Source organism: Lactuca sativa, chromosome 3, assembly GCF_002870075.4.
Source record: "Lactuca sativa cultivar Salinas chromosome 3, Lsat_Salinas_v11, whole genome shotgun sequence".
Lineage (NCBI taxonomy): Eukaryota > Viridiplantae > Streptophyta > Magnoliopsida > Asterales > Asteraceae > Lactuca > Lactuca sativa.
In genome coordinates, this window is record NC_056625.2 from 60,777,677 (window position 1) to 60,797,308 (window position 19,632).

Sequence of the window (19,632 nt, forward strand, 5' to 3'; positions counted from 1 at the left end):
TCTAGGCCACGCTAGTGGATCATTCCTCATCAATATCTTTTCCCCGATAAACTCTACTATAGTCTTCAACCAAAACATCAGCAACATATTCACCCCAAAACATATTTGTTTGCTTGTCGATGATTAGGTTGCAAAATTGTTGAAGAACATGTGTGTACATCAACAAATTTATTCACTTGGAAAAGTCCATCAGAATTTTTAATTGCTTTTGCTCTTAGTAACCAAGAACAATTTTTTGAAACACACACAGCTTCATACCTTGATTTGGTGGATCTACTTGTCCTCGTCTGAAAACCTTCTCGAAGATATTTTTTTACCAATACACCGCTTTAAAAGTTCTTTGTTCTTAAATATACTCTCACATTCAATCTTTTGAAGATTCATGTCTATCATCTGTGTTGGGATATCTTCATTAATATCAACTGGGCATGCTGGTACAGGGGGCATACCGTAAAAAAGGTTATCGGGAAACTTAGCTTTAACTTCATCACCCAAGTCATTTCTATCTGAATTGGTTTTGTAGGTCGGTTATATCTAAATGTACATCAGCAACATCAACATAATCCCCGTAAACATGTTTTTTTCATTTTTTTGACTCTATTTTTTTTTTCTTTTTACTTTTATCTACCACACGCCTATTCATAACTTTAACTTCTTGTTCGGCAACATCATCACAACGACCACCCACATCATTAAGATATGTACCAACATCATCATCACCAACATACTTGTAATTCTCAGGATCCACATAGTTAATAGGTGAATAACTAACATTAATATTTTCAGCAACACTGTGAAACTGAGGTACACTAGGAGTATTGAAAGTACCTATCAGATCGTTGCTACCTTTATAACTGCATAAATTACCAACCGGATGATTTTCACTGTGACCACCCTCATTAACCTCATCTACTTCATCAACCACCACAAACACTTTCACAGCCCTTCCTCCACTACATTTGATTACATTTATCAACATTCTAACATCCATATCTTCAACTATAGATATATAATAATTTAATTCAGGATGATGGAAACGAAGACTAATTTTATATTTGTCTAACAAACCAATTTTGCTTCTCACCAAAGATACAAAATCACTATAACTAATATACTCAGAAAATATCAAAGCAAATTCAGAAATACCTCCCTGTGGACATACGTATTCCAGATTTGTTTTAATAACTTGCCATCTCCTACCGGTTACAAGACAAACCAAATATTCAATCATTTTTTAAAGAGATTTTAGAGAAATTTCTTAAACAAATAACAACTAAACTGATAATTTTCTACAAAAGTTTATATATAGTAACATTATTTCATAGTCAAACCAATTGATTTCATAGTCAAATTAAAAAAAATTAAAAATTAAAAAAAAAAACGCAAATTCGCAGATGGAATACAGAGAAAATCGCAGATGGACTGATTTTAACCCTGAAATGCCCTATATATACAAAAAAAAAAAAATTAAAAATCAATCCACCTGCGAATGTACAAGAGGCTAAAGCACACTTGTACATTCGCAGATGGAATGTGCAAATCGCAAATGGATCATTCCCATCTGCAATTTTCATGGCCATTTTTGCAAATTCGATTTTTTTTTGCTAAATTTGTAATGTAATTAGTGTAATTTGCTATATTTGTCATTTTCTCTATTTTAAATTATTTTGTTAAATAATAGATTAAACTACAATTTTGGTCCTTACGTTTTGAAAAAAAAAAAAAATGAAAGCGGTTCACAACCTTTTCACGTGTATTATAATATTGGTGTATTGCTGGTTTAAAAGCTGAAATTTATTATGGTTATGGTCGCTCAATATAAACTTCTTCATTTTTTTTTTCTCATTTAAGCCGCATTAAGTAGAACATTTTTGTCTGCTCATGTTAGTCCCCTCTTTTATTTGTTTACCGCTATTTCAGTTAAGGAGAACGGATTAGCATTAATGATTTAGCATACCTATGGGTGGACATAGACGAGGGTATGTTGAAGGCAGGCGGTATCGGCAATACCTCCGGCTATATTGTTCCGAGTAGGAGATAAAGCGAAAAATAATAATAGAAATAAAGAAATAAAGTTTTTTTCTCTCTCTATCTCTCTCATTATTTTTTTTTTTACTTTTTTAATACCTATAAATACAACCTCACATACAATTACTTACCACATCAAAATCTATTTATCGGTTCTCTCTAAAATATCATATTCATCTTCCTCGTCGAGTTTTTTATACGGTGTTAGAATTAGTCATTCATAGATGTAATTCAATCCGCTGACCAGCACATCGAAGAACTACTTCAACAAAATGTCAAAAATCCGATTAAGATGTCCTTTAGGTTCATCTATATTTCATATTTTAATGTCTAGATTTCGTAACTTTAATTTCTATGTTTTATATTTTTAATTTATATGTTGTGGTTTTTTAGGTTTGTTGTAATTTCCTTTCAAATTTAATGAAATTTTAGTTTTTATAAAAATAATTTGTTTAAACTTATTATTTTTTATGTAAATTAATTTTAGAAAATAACAATAGCATGGTAAAAATGGCAACCCACGCCCTCTTATTGGTAAACTTTTGATGCATTGTCATAAATCCTATGTGACGACACTTTTAGTACGGCAAGTGTGGCACCACTCCCTCTAGCCTAATTCATTCCAACCTTCTCCAATTTCATTTCAAATGGATTATAGTTTGTAGCAAATCCAAAAAAGTGAGTTCAAGCCAAAGACGCAACCAAGCAACAAAACTAGAAGTGGTTCTCAAGATTTTCCATATTCCATTCACGAAACCCTAATCCTAAATTATCCTCTATACCCATAATATCAACCCCAATATAACCCACTAATGATGCAACAAGCGTATAACTAGTTTTGGGTATATGAAGAAAATATTGCTTATAATTTGTTCCCCTAAAATTCATAATCATTAAGGACCAATTCCAATATTCTACTCCAGAAGCATCGCAATTCTATGATTCTCAAAAAAATCTAAAGAATCAAGCACCGAACCCGCTCCCATCCATAAAACCCATAATAAAGAAACAAGCAACATTCTAACCTACTCTTGACACCGAATTAAATTATACCAGATGTCAAAAATCTAAAAAAAAAATTAGCCGAAAAGACAGAAGTGGTGTTGAAGAAGGCTTATACTTGACATTTCGGAAGATAGCGAACATTGAAATTAACATATCATTTGCTTTTGGAGAGCGAATTCTCGAACAATTTAAAGAGCAACTAAGGGTCGAATCGTTCAAACCATCAAATGAACTCCAAATGAAATAATAGGCAAAAGAAATGTAACAATTTCAATCGCATCTTCAACCAAAAGATGAATGGCATGCGTTGATATTTTACAGTCGACAAAAAGTTAGTATCAAAAACTCTATAAAATGAAAGCTTTTCCACACAATGTGGTTTGGGGTATTTTAAAATTTCACAAGAATTGGTTCCGCGTCAACAAATACGGTGAGAATCACCTCCTCCATACAAAACTACCAAAACATCTTACTCCAACATGTACATAACTTTTTTGGATGCATAATTTCAATATGATTTCAACATCGAGCGTGAAGCGATTCTTGTTAACACATTGCCATGTAGGCAGCAAAAAGGGAAGGAATCGACATCCACATCCTCACAACTCTCTGAACTTAATGAACTCACCATTGCAATTGATGGCATCTTCTATCAAAACAAAAAAATAGTAAGAAGAGAGAAAGTGATATCGGCCTAATAAATTGTGACTCGTAGAAGATGTAAAGCAAAAGAAAATGGCACTTTTGGAGGAGGAGATACGGCCTAACAAAGTGGTACGAGACGAAAAATATGTAGTTCTTTCTTGTGCCTCGTGACCATTTAAGTAGCAGGATGTTGAACTCGGTGATCGCCAAGAAACGACTTTTAATTATTGTTTCAATATTTTTATAATTAATGTCTTCAAATTGTAATTGTAGTTTTATGAATTTATTTACCGTTTGTCGTAGTTTACTTTTTTTATGAAATTCTTTTAAATTTGTTTTATTTATTTAATTTTTTTAATTAGTAATTGTTTATTTATTCTTTTAACAAAACTAAATAAATTATGTGGGTTATGAGGGATGAAGGTGATGAATTTCCAAAAGTTATGGGATGACGATCGGGATGGAAATGAGAGAAGTGAGGGAAGGCTTATTTATGGTTAACATGTTGCTTTTGATTAACTCACTATAAAGCATAATTCTAAGTTTCTAACCATTCCAAATATACCTTTCTTTGTTTGTTGTTTGAAGATGGAAATCCTATCATGTTCGTATTGAGCTTTATCATGGTAGGAAGTTCACCAAATTTTTAAGTATCATTTATATTGATGGGTTTGAGAGATATTACATTAACTTGGTAGACATAGATGAATTCTCTTGCATGGACTACACTCTATTGGGACAAAGTACTTAACGTACATTGCTCCACCTGTCATCTACTACCACATTTGTTTTCCAAATGGAGACTTAGATTTTGGACTTCGTGTATTATCTAATGATAATGATGTGTGTAATCTCGCTCGATACGCAAGTGTGAACAAACTTATCAAAGTCTATAAAAATATTAACTTACAAGCTAAAAGTGTTACGTTTTAATGGAGGTATTAGGTTATCCGGTATATATGGTGCTCCAAACCACGCATGAGCTCCTATGTGGCACAGCCCTGAAGACGCATCAACACCGCCCCAAGCACCGATGAGTTGGCTGTGGAGTGGTCATGGAGACGTACAAAGACGATGCATTTGATTGGTTAGGCTATCTAGTCCCTCACATTTTCTATCTTTCTCTCTCTTCTTTTTGTCCCTTCACTATCTATCCATATCCACCGGTGAACATCATCTCAACAACTTAGTGGATTGGTTGTGAAATCGTAAAATCCCTGTGTTTGGCAAAATTATGCGACTTTGGTCCAAAACGATACTTTGATGCACCACTAGTCCAAAATTGGATTTTTCCATTGTTTTTGGTCCCTCCCACTAACTTCCGTCCATATACTCCGTTACATGCAACAAAGACGGGGGTATTTTCGTCTTTCCACCTCCATATCATCGATTACCGCGATATTGAATGATATACACAGTTAATGACCCTTCACTCTACGCACTAAACCCACTTCGTTGATCGAAAACCCTAATCGTTCATTGAAATCTTGCATTTGGTCATCAACCGCAATCGTAAGTTTGAATCCACGAGTATGGTCCAAATGTGGGAAATCAGGCCAAGAAATCAGTGTTTTGATGCAATCCGAATTTACGGTAACGTACTCTGTTTCTTACATATTTCTTTGAAACAAAAAAAAAATCTTTTACAATCCATATAAAGTAATGTTTTTTTGGTTTGGTTCATGATTTTTACAGAAGGACATCCCACGATGTTCACTATTGAGCTCCATCATGGAGGGAGGTTCACAAAATTTCCAGGGATAAGCTACAATGAAGGAAAATTAGACCACATTGACTTGGTAGACATGGATGAGTTCTCTGTGCATGAGTTGGACGAGGTGATGCTGAAGCTTGGTTATGATGTACCACCAGTCATTTACTACCACTATCAATTGCCAAATGGAGATTTGGAGTTTGGTCTTAGAGCTCTAGGGAATGATATTGATGTACTTAGTCTTGCACAGTACATTGAACATCATAAGATCATCAAGGTATACACTGAACATAATGAAACTAAGTTACTTACGTACTTTATGTCTCCAAGAGTTAAACCTAGGGTCATAATTGAGGAAATAGCAGATGATGTGCCCACTGCAACTGTTGGTGATCAAGATGTCCCAAATCTTGAATTGTGTTTAGTAAGATATGAGACACCCAAATACAATTCAAATAAGAGATTGAGGTTAGTTGATGGGAGTCAATCATGTAGTAAGAAATTGTGTTTCAACTTGGAACACACTGCAACTGTTGGTGATCAAGATGCAGATGTTGAAATTGGTAATGAAGGTACAAATATTAGTGAGCAAGGTGCAACTGTTGGTGATCAAGACATTAGTGAGCAAGGTGAAACTGTTGGTAATCAAGATGCACATGTTGAAATTGGTAATGAAGGTGCAAATATTAGTGATCAAGGTGCACCTGTTGGTGATCAAGAGACAGAAGTTCATGATCAAGCTGCAAATCTTGGTGACCAATAAGTAAATACAAGAGAGTTTGATACCTTTGATGGCCAACCATTTCAATTTAAAGACTTTGATCCTTTCTTTGATGCAGATGATGTGCCCACTGCAACTGTTGGTGCAGAACTTGGCACAGGATTAGGTGAAGTTCAATTTGAAAGTGAGGGAGTTTGTGAAGGACTTGGTGAAGGAGGTAGTGAAGGGGGTAGTGAAGGGAGTGAGGAAGACAGTGACTTTCTTGAAGATCAAGAAAACTATGTAAGTGATATTGAGGTGGACATGAGTGATTTCTATATGAATGTTGATCTAGATGTTGAATATGTTGACAGAGGAAAAGGTGTTAAGACTGAAAATGAAGTTGTTGATAAAAGGGTGTATATTTGCTTAGGGGCATTAAAGAAAGGGTTTAAAGCAGGCTTAAGAGATATTTTGGGACTAGATGGTGCTTTTATGAAAGGACCCTTTCCAGGCCAAGTACTCACAGCAGTTGGATTGGATTCAAACAACGGCATATACCCACTTGCATATGCCATTGTTGAGACTGAAAATATGAGTAGCTGGAAATGGTTTCTAGAATGCTTGGGAGATGACTTAGAGTTGCACTCAAATTCTAACTTTACTTTCATGAGTGATAGACAAAAGGTACTATTTTCTTCTTTTTGTATTACTAATAGTTTATTTGTATATGATGGTTGCAATGATTATGTGGAATAATCCTTTACAGGGACTCTTACCTGCTATTGCACAACTATACCCACAGGCTGAGCATCGATTCTGTCTAAGACATATTTATGAGAACATGAGGAAAAAATGGAAAACAAAAGAGTATAAAGATCACTTATGGCAATGTGCAATAGCAACCACAGTACCAGAATTTGAACACTACATGAATGAACTTAACAAGTTTGATAAGGATGCTTTTGAGTGGTTGAAGAAAATCCCCCCTCACCATTGGGCCAGAAGCCACTTTTCAGGTTATATTCCCTAGCTTAGGTGAAGCTTTACTATTCCTCTTTGTATATGATTATTTCATATAATTTTCTTGTTTAATACAGGCAGAGCAGGATCAGATATATTGCTCAACAATTTATGTGAAGTTTTCAACAGTAAGCTTATTCATGGTAGGAATAAGCCCATCATAAGTTGTCTTGAGTACATCAGGTAGTACCTAATGAAGAGGATCTGCAATGTGAAGAAAGTGATGTCCAAAGCTCCAGGTCCACTCACTCCAACAGCATCAAAGTTACTTGAGAGAAATAGGGAAGCTTCAGTCCAATATAGAGCTAGATGGAATGGGACTGCAAAGTATGAAGTTTATGGTCCTTGGCATGACCAGCATGTGGTTGACATGACAAATATGTTATGTACATGTAGAAGGTGGGAATTGAATGGGATTCCATGCAGGCATGCCATAGCTACAATACATGAAATGGCTGATAGTGGAGACAATGTTGGGGAGCTTTACACTTATGTCAACAAAGTGTATTGGCTTCAAACATGGAATGAAGCTTACTCTTACACTGTGGACCCTATAAAGGGTAGAGCCATGTGGCCAAAAAGTACATGTCCATTTCAATTAACACCACCACCACATCACAATCAACCTGGAAGACCTAAGACCAAGAGAAAGAGAAGTGCAGATGAAAAATATGATAAACAGATGCAAAATCATGGTGCAGGTGAACCTGAAAAACTTACCAGAAAGTTTGTTAGTGTCAGGTGTGGGAAATGCAACAATAGGGGTCATAACTCAAGGACGTGCAAGGGCCAAGGTGGGAATGCAGGAAGCAATGAAGGAGGGAATGCAGGAAGTATTCAAGGAGGGAATACATGATGCAGTCAAGGAGGGAATGGAGGTAGCAGTCAATGCAGGAATTAGTGTATTTTCTTTAAAAACTTATCTTTTGGTTTAGCACAACTTTTGTGCATTTGGATGTAATGGTTTAAAACTAGTTTGTTGTAATGGTTTTATTTTGATCTTTTAGCCCTTTTGGTCATGAAACTAATGTCAACCTTTTGTCATTGTTGAAGAATGATGTTTATGGTTTATACCAACTGTTGGTTGTCATGTTTATGGAACACATTTATGGTTATTACAACTTTTTTCTGAAACAACAAATAAACATTAACATTAGGTGATAACTGCAATACATTGTCATTATATCCTTGAAAAGGGTATAAAATTCTGAAGTTGTCCAAAATAACCCTAAACTGATATTACATTATCAAATACCAAAAACTACCACATTCCCTTGTTACAATTTCATAAGACAAAAAACACCCAAAATTACATGCAACTACAGGGGTCCCTAATTGCTTATTACTAAATGAAAAGCACCCAAACCACCACAAATAGTAACCAACTTGCAAACAAACACATCTTCAATCTTGCCACTTGATAGTTTACATTGTTGATATTCCTCAATAATCCGGGTATTATCAACATAGATCTTGCACACATGGGAGGATCAATCCATCCTAAGAATCGGCATCTGGAACCCTTCACGTAAAAAAATAAACCCTAAACATGAGGGTGATTTTCCAAAATGAGGGTAAAATAGCAAAATCGAACACTTACCTTTTGAGGGCAGGAAAGAAACCTCCGACCAGGGTTTGCTGATGTCCAGGAGGTGCGAACGACCGCTTCCCTACCACAGAAACACATCACCATTTTAATTTTTGATCTCTAAGAAATTGTGAACACAGAGTAGGAAGACTATGAAGCTCGTGAAGTTGAAGATGGAAGAGTGATGTAGCTCTGCTTTTATTTTGAATAAGGTTGCAAAAAAAGTCCCTGTAAGTGGAAAGACGAAAATACCCCCGTCTTTGTTGCATGTAACGGAGTATATGGACGGAAGTTAGTGGGAGGGACCAAAAACAATGAAAAAATCCAATTTTGGACCAGTGGTGCATCAAAGTATCGTTTTGGACCAAAGTCGCATAATTTTGCCAAACACAGGGACCATTTTTGCAATTTTGTCTCTTTATAAATCATAAGCTGTTTTAAAAAAAGTCAGGAAAATGTTCCTTATGAAAAATGACTATTTGAGGGTGATTAAAAAAAACAAAAAAAAAACAAAACAAAACTATTTCCATAGGTGTTTATTAGTTTGGTTGTATTGTAGCATGTCTCTATAGTCTTTTGCCTTGAGTGTAATGTCGTTGCTAGCCTATAGCCACTAAATTTAATTTGGTCGATTAGATACTATATAATTCTTATGCTAATCTGCGTAATTTTTAAATCTTTTTTGATGGATTAACCATGGACTTATATCCTTAGCTAATCGGTTAGGTTGGCTTTAGAAATCAATTATTAGTTTTTGTGTGAGACCCATCGGTAACATGTCACTAATGCTGCAGATATTAGTCACATGCAGTTAAATTAATTGCAACAATAAGCCAATAATAAGAATAGAACCAATAACATTTAAACAATTCTAGTTAATTTTGTTAAAACTAAACCTGCACAGATGGGTGCCAAAACACAACACACAATTGCTGTCAAAAGACGATAAACAAAACAGAGGTGTTTGGGACTAACTTTATGTGTTTTTCCATTGCACACTACCAACGATTACAAGACACTACAAGAAAGTAGAGTATTACCGGCGACAGGCGTCATCGCTAAAAGTGGGGCTTGTCGCCGCTAAAACGTCGACGCTGATGTTTTGTCGCTATTAATCAAATTGTTGCCGCTAATGCGTGTCTGTCGTCGCTAAAGACTTGTCGCCGCTAATAAGCTCACGTCGCCGCTAAAGACGGGTCGCCGGTAATAACCTATTGTCGCCACTAAAGGCGTCGCCGATATTGGTGTTTTTCTTATATATATATATATATATATATATATATATATATATATATATATATATATATATATATATATATATATATATATATATATATATATATTTCACATTAAAATTTAAAAAAACTGGTATGATATTAATTAATCTAATCCTACATCATTCCACTCCAAAATATTAATACAATATTCGTTTAAAATACTCGTCTGATTTAACATACTCGTCTGATTTAACATATAACAAAATATTAATTAATCTAATCCTACATCATTCCATTCCAAAATATTAATACTATATTTCACATTAAAATTTAAAAAAACTGGTATGATATTAATTAATCTAATCCTACATCATTCCATTCCAAAATATTAATACAATATCCGTTTAAAATACTCGTCTGATTTAACATACTCGTCTGATTTAACATATAACAAAATATCGAAAATACTAGTCTAAAATACTTGCACAAATAAAACATAAAAAAATCCTACAACTATCTACTCGTCATCATCGCTCTCCCCGTTTCCTCTGGTTTCATTTTGTTGTGGCAACGAACGAAACCAATCTTCAAATGCAGCACTACATGCCAGATCTTTTAACATTGTTTGAAGCATTTTCAACTACAAATAAAGCAACGTAGTCTTATAAGTTAAACTAGCATTATAACATTCTATATACAAAATATACAGTCCACATATTGCGTATAAAACATTATAACATTGTACTATAACTAACAATTACCAAATTTTGAAACTATTACTAAACCAACAATTACCAACATTTTAAACAATTACCAAAAATAAATAATCTTGTCACATGTGATTGTGGTGGTGGCTGTGTCATTGGTTGTTCCTGATCGTACATCGACACAATCGTAGAAGGTTTACGTCCGATGCCTCTGATATGGCCACGTCGAACACCCAATATTTTTTCAAAACAATTTTGTGTATCCTTTGGTGTTGGACCGCTGGCTTCAGAAGAAGCTTCAGTTTGTTGACTGATCTCAAAGAGTAAAGCATTCTGTATTTTCAAAAAAGAAATAAATATAATAAAAATTAGATTACTAACTACCCTTTTGACGATATAAGCACTTATATGAAAATACAAATTAACCACTTACGTATTGTTGCTCGACTGCAGGACTACTAAACACCCCTTGGCGATCAGTATTGGCCTTACGAAATGCTTCGATTCGAGCGATGTCCTATTTAACATTAAAATTAGATTAATTATAATTTAAATAAACAGTTAAATATATCATAGCTTACTTCTTTGAAACATGCATTGTTATACGAGCACGATCCCCCTCTGTTTACAACTTGTTGTTGTGCACGGACTCCTTTGTTTGACACCGAACGCTTTAGAAATTCAGGAGTTTGAAAATGCTCGACTGCTTGCGCCCAATTTTCACGTGACATACCATCGAGGAGGTTGGCTAATGCCCTTGGGATATCTGTAAGCCCCCCGACATTCTAAAAATAAGTATGCGCTTTATTTTTTCGGTCTCTATAAATTCTTTGCAAGGTCGCATCAATGCTCTGCAACAACTGAGCATGCTCGGGATTCAAGTTAACCTTATCTAAATCAAACTTATTCTACAAATACAAAAAAGTTAGTTAGTTAAATACCTATTAGAACTAAACTTAAAATATTGTCCAAGTTACCTTTAAATGAACCACTGTGGCATTCCTTAAAGCGGGGGAAACATTATCCCAACCAGATACGTTCAAAGGGATGTTCATCCATATATACTTCCCAATCTCACAGGTAAACCAATTACCATGGTTCCCGACAGAGGAATATATCAGCTCCCTATCGAAATCCAAATCTACAGGCTTTCCCTTGTTTGCCCGTATTATCTTTGACAGTTGAATGTTTTTTGCTAGGCCTCTTCTTTCTTAGGGAGCTCAGCTGAAAAATATAATTAAAAATTTTAGTCACGATAGATTATAATAAATGGATAAAAATATCTAACAAATATATCATAATAAGACTTATCGTCCTGTTCGTGTTGACCACGACCAAAGCCTACGGGAGGTGGTGGATCCCCGGCTCCATCACCTCCATGTCCTAAGCCTATAACATCCACCATCACGTAGAAGAGTATCGCCCAACTAAACCGCATATATAGCCTGCAAAATTACAATATGAATACAATTTACACATACAAAAATAATACAGTTTCTATTATAACATTGTAGTTTCCAAATTGCATACAAATACATACACAATATAACATCTTACTTTTTTTCCATAAAATATGATAAAACATACATAATCACTCAAAAATCATCAATTTACAGCCAAACAAGAGGCTTGGTCGACACTCAAAATCACAATATGAATAAAAGTTACAACATTATAGTTTCCAAATGACATACAAATACACAAACTATATATGTAATTTTCTATACATACAAATACACATATAAATAATAATACTTTCCATTATCGCATCCTACTTTGTTTTTTTGTTTTTTTTTCTTCATTTTTTTCATTATAGCATTCTAGTTTCCAAATTGCATACAATACATACACATATTACATATACATACAAATTGTAAAAAATTAACATATTAAAAAAAAACTTATACATACATTTCAATTACAAATGGTAAAAATTAACATAATAAAATACACTTACCCATACATTTCAATCACAAATGGTAAAAATTAACATATTAAAAACACTTATACATACATTTCAATCACAAATGGTAAAAATTAACATATTAAAATACACTTATAGATACATTTCAATCATAAATGGTAAACAAATATACATATATAAACATATTGACTTATACATACAAATTCATATACACATATGGCAAATGAACACACGTACATAAACATATATAATTTTTTCTGTTTTCACCATATATACATGCATTTATACATACATTACAAATATACATACATTATACATACTTACAAAAACACATACAAATACATATGTACATACACATAATATAAATACAAAAATACATAAGTTATAAAGGAACCTGGTTGTGTAATCTAGTGGAGAAGGGTGGTGATGACGTATTGACACAAATTTCCGACAATCAAGTTTTTTCCGGCAAAATTCCGGCAGAAAACGAAAAAAAACCCGCTAGAGATTGAAAAAATCTACAAAGGCTGCAACAATACCACTCTTAAATCAGTAGGAGAAGAAAATTAAAACAAAAAAAAACGATGGAGAAGGAGGCAAAAACCATCTGCGGTCGCCGGATTTACTTCCTCGTCGCCGGTATAATGATTCGTCGTCGCCGGTGATACGAGTCTTCGACGAAATTGACGGAATGGAGGCTGGGTCGGCGGTGTTGGCGGTCTTGTGGCAAGAATGATGGCTGCCGCGATTGATCGTCGAATGAAATTGAGTCGGCTGGGTTTCACAGACACGATACACAGAAAGGAATGAAAAGGAAGCTGGAAGGGGGTTATCTGTAAAGGGCTTTAGCGGCGACGCTGAGGAGTTAGCGGCGACGAGGAGGCATTAGCGGCGACCACCTGGAGGGAAAAGTCAGCACCTTTTCTTGCTCCGTTTAAACCCTACGATTGAAACCAAATCGAACGGATGGGGCTCGTTTCACGCAGATCGCTAAATGGGGGCATTAGCGGTGACACCTTTAGCGGCGACATGTAACGCGTCAATTACATGTCGCCGCTAATGCTAGGCGTCGCCGCTAAAGGTGTGGCCGCTAATACCCTCATTTCTTGTAGTGAGAGTTTAAGTACTAAAAAGATACCTAGAAACTAGGACCATTACTACCACCTATTCAGTAACAAACTATTATTTATTTGACTCCTAAAACTATGCAATACCAAATCAAATACACTAAACAAATAAGACTAAAATGCCCCAGAAATAAAACATGTGGCTTTGACCTAGTTTTGATTAACACCAACAAATTTGAGTTCATATATATATATATATATATATATATATATATATATATATATATATATATATATATATATATATATATATATATATATATATATATATATATATATATATTAGTGGTGTCCAACTAACTTTTCTATAGGCCAAGCCTACGAAGGATCCCCTGAAACAGAATTTAACATAACACAAATATTCACATTAATGGTAAATTTTGTTTAGCAACACAGCTACAATATCAAGGAGATTTTATCATTGAATAAACCGTAAATGTTAGATTCTTGATCTCTTGTATCATCTGGTTGTAGATATGCTCTGTTGATTTTGATGTACTTAAATTCCCTTTAACAATTTCATCATCTTCATTTTCTACTTATCTAGAGGCCTATTTACAGCAGATGTTGTTTTGAATGAAGCCTCAAGTTCTTGAGCTTCTCGTTGAAGAGATGAAACGGGGTCAAACTCCAATGACCTACATGTTCCCTAAAATAGAGAATGGCATATAATTTGGTTGTTATCTAATAGAATTAATAACCTGATTATAGGCAACTATGTTAATTAATGATAACATGTTACATCCAAAAAGTAAAAGACGATTACAATCAAAAATTTCCTGTTTGATAAATGTAAGTGAAGCATTGTCCAATTGTTTTAATCCCATATGATCACCACACTAAGATTATCTATCATAAATTTTATGTTTGCTAAAAACCAACTTTCTTGTAGTGACATGGGAGCATTTTGTTAAAATGGTTTGGAAAATTATTAAATAATATGGAGTACGTACTAGTATGGTATAGTACAATTGGTATAATCCAAAATGACCACAGTAAGATTATCTCAAATATTCATATTCATGGTACTTTCTGTATGCAAACATAACTGTGATACCAAAGGGAATTTATCTTTGGATGCACCAAAAGGTATAAGATGCGGAGTATCCAAATTAAATTGATAGAAATTTACGAAAAGTGATTCTGTTGATAGTTTCGCATTCTGGACTTTGTAGCAACTAGATGCCTATATATACCCATATTCGTTTTGTATGGAAACTCAACTTATTGAGCTTCTCCCCAAATTTTCTTCGATACTCGTGTTCTCTGCCATCAAATAGTTTTAATTAATTTCGAAGTTAGATTTTCATTGTGATCATGGGCATACACAGATTTCCAAAAATCTTGCGTGGCAAGCTGGGAATAATGCCAAGATATCATTCAGCCTCAGCAACCATTAATGATGTACCAAAAGGCTGTATCACAGTATATGTTGGTGAAGGCACAAACAAGAGATTTATAATTCCCATAACATACCTAGAACATCCTTCGTTTCAGACCTTGCTGAAGCTATCGGAAGAAGAGTTTGGATATGATCATCCTATGGGAGGTCTAACGCTCCCATGCAAAGAAGAGACCTTCATTGAACTCACACATGATATAGCAGAATTTGTTGAAAGAAGATGACTTAATTACTGTGTGTTGTCATCGTAAACAACTAGAAGTTTTGACTTTTGGGCTTTGTAGTTACCAGGCATCTTGGCAAAAGTATATTAATCTCTAGCTAGCTAGATTACATTGCTATATATCTATGGGTTGAAATTTGAAAAGAGGATTCCTTTATTTCCCCCTGTTATATATTGTCCAATAGGCAACATTGGCTAGCGATTGCCCATCAATCTTTCCATCCCCCACGTCACGTTAAAAGTTGCAAGAAAATTGTGGTTTAATACACGAGCTCTTGTGGAAGAAGATGCCTTGATCTGATTGTGAAAATTGCAACACAAGCCTTTTTAATGCATTGCTATTATAGCGATAGCACCAATAAATTTGATACTAGTGCTCATACACGCTTTATGCTTGGGTATTCAAACCTATATAAGGATATAAACCTAGCATTTTACCAGTAGTGTTATTAGTCATCTTAATTTCAATGGCTATTTTTAATTGGGGTGATATGAATGAAACACTTCACGACGTTGACCGAAATATTGTACAAGTAAAAAAGGTATGCACTCAGACACGAGATTATATGTTCAGAGATTGAGAAATCTGTTTTTTATAGGTTTAATAAGAAATTAATAAATGGAAACGAATTTGCCAATTTTGTTTAACACCTAAATGTAGAGGTACACAAACAGGTTCTTTTTGGAAATTGGATCGGTTTTAATACCAGTTGGGTTTAAGTCAACAAACTCAAAACCGGTTTAAGCTGAAACCTGATCAGATTGAAACTGTATACAAACCGGATCAAAACCCCACTTGTGATGCACTAAATCCGCCACTGTTTGTGTCTTGATTCTCGTTACAGGGGACATAAAGAAGAAGAAATCCCACTCTAATGTGCTTTCTGCAGCTACTTGAATATAAACAATACACAAAACACAAAGTTTAAAAAGACACATAAAGCTGAAAATAGCTAAGTTAAAAACACACAGGGGACAAAAAAGTTACCTGGGAAAAAAACTACCCTCACTTGGATTTTCTGAATTTGCTGTTTGTTGCCAAGATTGCTGTGGGGAGTGTTTTCCTTATATTGACCATTTTACCCTCACTTGGAGTTTCTGGTGTCCTGATATTTTGGTGCCTCTGCTTGAAGTTTGCTTACAATAGAAACTAGAAAGTATATTAACCTCCATGCATGTTGCTTATTATATTAACCTCCATGCTAAATATTTATGCATCAAAGCATGTTTCTGTCAAACCGGTCCCAAACCTATTTTAATGGATAGAACTTTAAACAGTTCCAAACCGACAGTAGGTCTGTTTCAAACCGAACCGATTTCATCCAAACGGGTTTCGGATCATGAACCGGTTTTTTATGCACATCTACCCTAATTTTGTGCACCTCTACCGAAATGGGTATTTGGATAGGCCCATCCCAATAGGCCCTCACGGCAATTGGGGACCAAAATTACTTCTTCATTTTAAAGTATTTATTAAGGTGTCGTCTGGTTAGCATGTTTGGGATTGATTCTCAAAGTATTTATTGGCTTTTTGAAAAGTTAGGAATTCATGGTTTTTTGGAGAAACCCTTTTTTTCCTATAAAGTTAGTGTTTTTACAAAGCAATTTTTTAACTTATTGGCTTTTTGAAAACCCAATAAACTAATAATTCATTTTAAAAGGCACTCCCAAACTCCCACTTGGTAAAGGCGTTTTTTTTTCATCTAGACAAACATAAAGTTCGATTCCTTTTATTACCACTTTTTAAGATACTAACCCAAAAGACTAATAATAACACAATATTTCATAAGATATAATAGTAAAACAAAAATAACAATTTAATGTCTGCCTTTTGGTTCATAATTTTTTTTCCAAAACATTTTAAATTCTAAAATAATTGATTTAAGAAAGAAAATATAATAAGTTATTCAACAAAATATGTTGTCTCTTGAATCGGTAATATTTGGCTAAAATAGTTTTGTTTTTATACAAATCTGTCACCGTTATAAAATATGACTAAAAATATATAAAACTTTTCATAGAAAAATTTAAAAGGTCAAAACAATTATTTTATTTTTTAGGAAAATTGTTACTGTAGCCCAACTATCTTTCGTATATTATTTTAAATGGTCCACCGTGACTATTTTTTGCATTTAAATGGCTTGTACTTGTAATTTTATGGTTTAAAAGGTCACATTTTAACATTTGAAAGGTTCAACTGGTGATAACCATCCTACTAGGATCTTTGTTTATGCCACGTCTTTGCCAAGTAGATTAAAGATGTCATGCCATTGCCACATGTGTGTGAGTAGATTAAAGATGTCATGTCATTGCCACATGCAATAGAGATCAGATAAGCCTTCGAGTAAAAGACTCAACCCTAAAACGGTTGGACTCAAACGAGAGCTGCGCAATAGAGCTAAATCCATCACTCTGAGATTATTTAACATGTGCAACATGTGACTTAGCATATTCACTTAGTAGATGATCCACGTCACTAAGAGTGCCATAAAGCACAAAGTAAGCAACATTCGAGCAACGGAAAAATATAATCAACGCATTACTAATCAGGCTATTCTATTCAATTATTTGAAAACAATAATAGCATGCAATTCTAAAAGCTCACAATCAGGCATATAAAGGCATCTCTCCTAACATGAAATCCTGAGCAGATCATCAGCCCTAATCTAGCATGCAATTCTCATAACATATAACATAATAAACATGAATGGGTATTCTGGGAATCACTTACTTGAGCTCGGCCGATTACACGCATCACACCCCTTTCTTTTGTTAGAAACCCTTTTTAATAAAACATTTATTTTTATGAAAATTTTACCAAACCCTCTAACTTGAGTTCATACACACCCGAGAGTATGCCCGAATCCCTCAAACCAAGGCCCTGACACCAACTTGTAACGTCCCCAAAACCACAAGGTAAATTTTTCATTTTTAATAGAATCAAAACCCCCCGTTTATCCTTTATTTAAACATTTATAAGTATTTCAATATAAAACAGTTATCAGAATACAGTCCCAAAATCACAAGTTGCGGAAAACATGGGTGTATGCGCTACGATCAAGTCGGACCCTTCCCTTTCGAACCGAAATGTAACGACCAAAAATTTCAACCAATTTAAAACATTTTATTTCATTCAAAAACCGTTGCGTTCATACATCTTGTTTTCAAAATAGTTTAAACATCAGAGTATCCCCCAGAACCATATCACATAAATCATAAAACATGAGGAGCGGTATGATCACGCATTCGCCTTGCCACGATCTCCTGAAGCACCTAAAACAATAAACCACAACTGTAAGCCTGAAAGCTTAGTGAGTTCCCCCAAAGTAACCATACACACATAAAAATACGCATATAGAAATGAACAACATACTACGGATCCAATCAACCTTCCGGTTGGAATACCCCTGGCCCTCAACCATCGGGTTGGAATGCCTACACATTACGAGTCCAATTATCCTACCGGGATGGGATACTCTCGGCCCACAACCATCGGGTTGGTATGCCCCTACACCTATACGTACAACAATAACTACCATGGGTCCAATCATCCCGCAGGATGGAATACCCCAGGCCCCTCAACCATCGGGTTGGAATGTCAACATACTATGAGTCCAATCATCCTACCGGGATTGAATACTCCTGGCCCACAACCATCGGGTTGGAATGCCCCACCTCCTATACATACGGTAACTACTACTACTATGGGTCCAATCATCCCTCGGGATGGAATACCCTGGGCCCCTCAACCATCGGGTTGGAATGCGGACATGCTATGATTCCAATCATCCTATCTGGATGGAATACTCCTGGCCCACAACCACCTAGTTGGAATGCCAATCTATACTAGCAAACATGCACACATAACATGCAACCACATAATACTCTACAGAACCAACATACTAGGGTCCTACCATCCTACCGGGATGGAATACCCTCTGCTACTGCTCAACATACATAACCCGCAGGTAACCTCCTACCAGCATACATAAGGCAAGACCAACTACCGGTCTATAAATAACCACTATCCAACTACCAGGACGCTGATCCAACTGAACTAGCCATCATACAACTATCCATTTCTCTAGGATACTAAGCTAACAAGGCATATCCTGATGTCATTATCCTATATACTAGGATACTAGCAAGCATATCATCACACAACATAATAAGCTCTAATCAACAGTTCAAAGGGCCGGCCTTGGTGCCTTAGACCCTTGAGTACAGTGAGGATAACTCACCTTGCAACTGCCGAAATCCTGCAAATCTATAATTGCTGACTCACCGGAAATCTCAACTATCACATGCAAATCATCGCATTAGAATCCA

General features: G+C 35.0%; 2 protein-coding genes across 2 annotated transcripts; both read left to right on the plus strand.

Annotated features, from left to right (window-relative positions):
• Positions 1–6,564: 6,564 nt before the first annotated feature.
• Positions 6,565–7,467, plus strand: LOC111877120 (uncharacterized). The gene is made up of 2 exons (XM_023873655.3): positions 6,565–7,111; positions 7,193–7,467. Exons 1-2 carry the CDS (start codon positions 6,823–6,825, stop codon positions 7,300–7,302), a joined length of 399 nt encoding a protein of 132 aa, XP_023729423.3. The 5' UTR covers positions 6,565–6,822; the 3' UTR covers positions 7,303–7,467.
• On the plus strand, positions 7,309–7,971 carry LOC128132770 (uncharacterized). Its single transcript, XM_052769715.1, has one exon. The coding sequence runs from the start codon at positions 7,309–7,311 to the stop codon at positions 7,969–7,971; it is 663 nt and encodes a 220-aa protein (XP_052625675.1).
• The last annotated feature ends 11,661 nt before the right edge of the window (positions 7,972–19,632 follow it).

Coding starts and splice junctions, on each gene's coding strand:
- LOC128132770 (XM_052769715.1), top strand. CDS start 7,309: ATGAAGAGGATCTGCAATGTGAAGAAAGTGATGTCCAAAGCTCCAGGT.
- LOC111877120 (XM_023873655.3), top strand. CDS start 6,823: ATGATGGTTGCAATGATTATGTGGAATAATCCTTTACAGGGACTCTTA. Junction 7,112..7,192: donor GGCCAGAAGCCACTTTTCAG/GTTATATTCCCT, acceptor TGTTTAATACAG/GCAGAGCAGGATCAGATATA.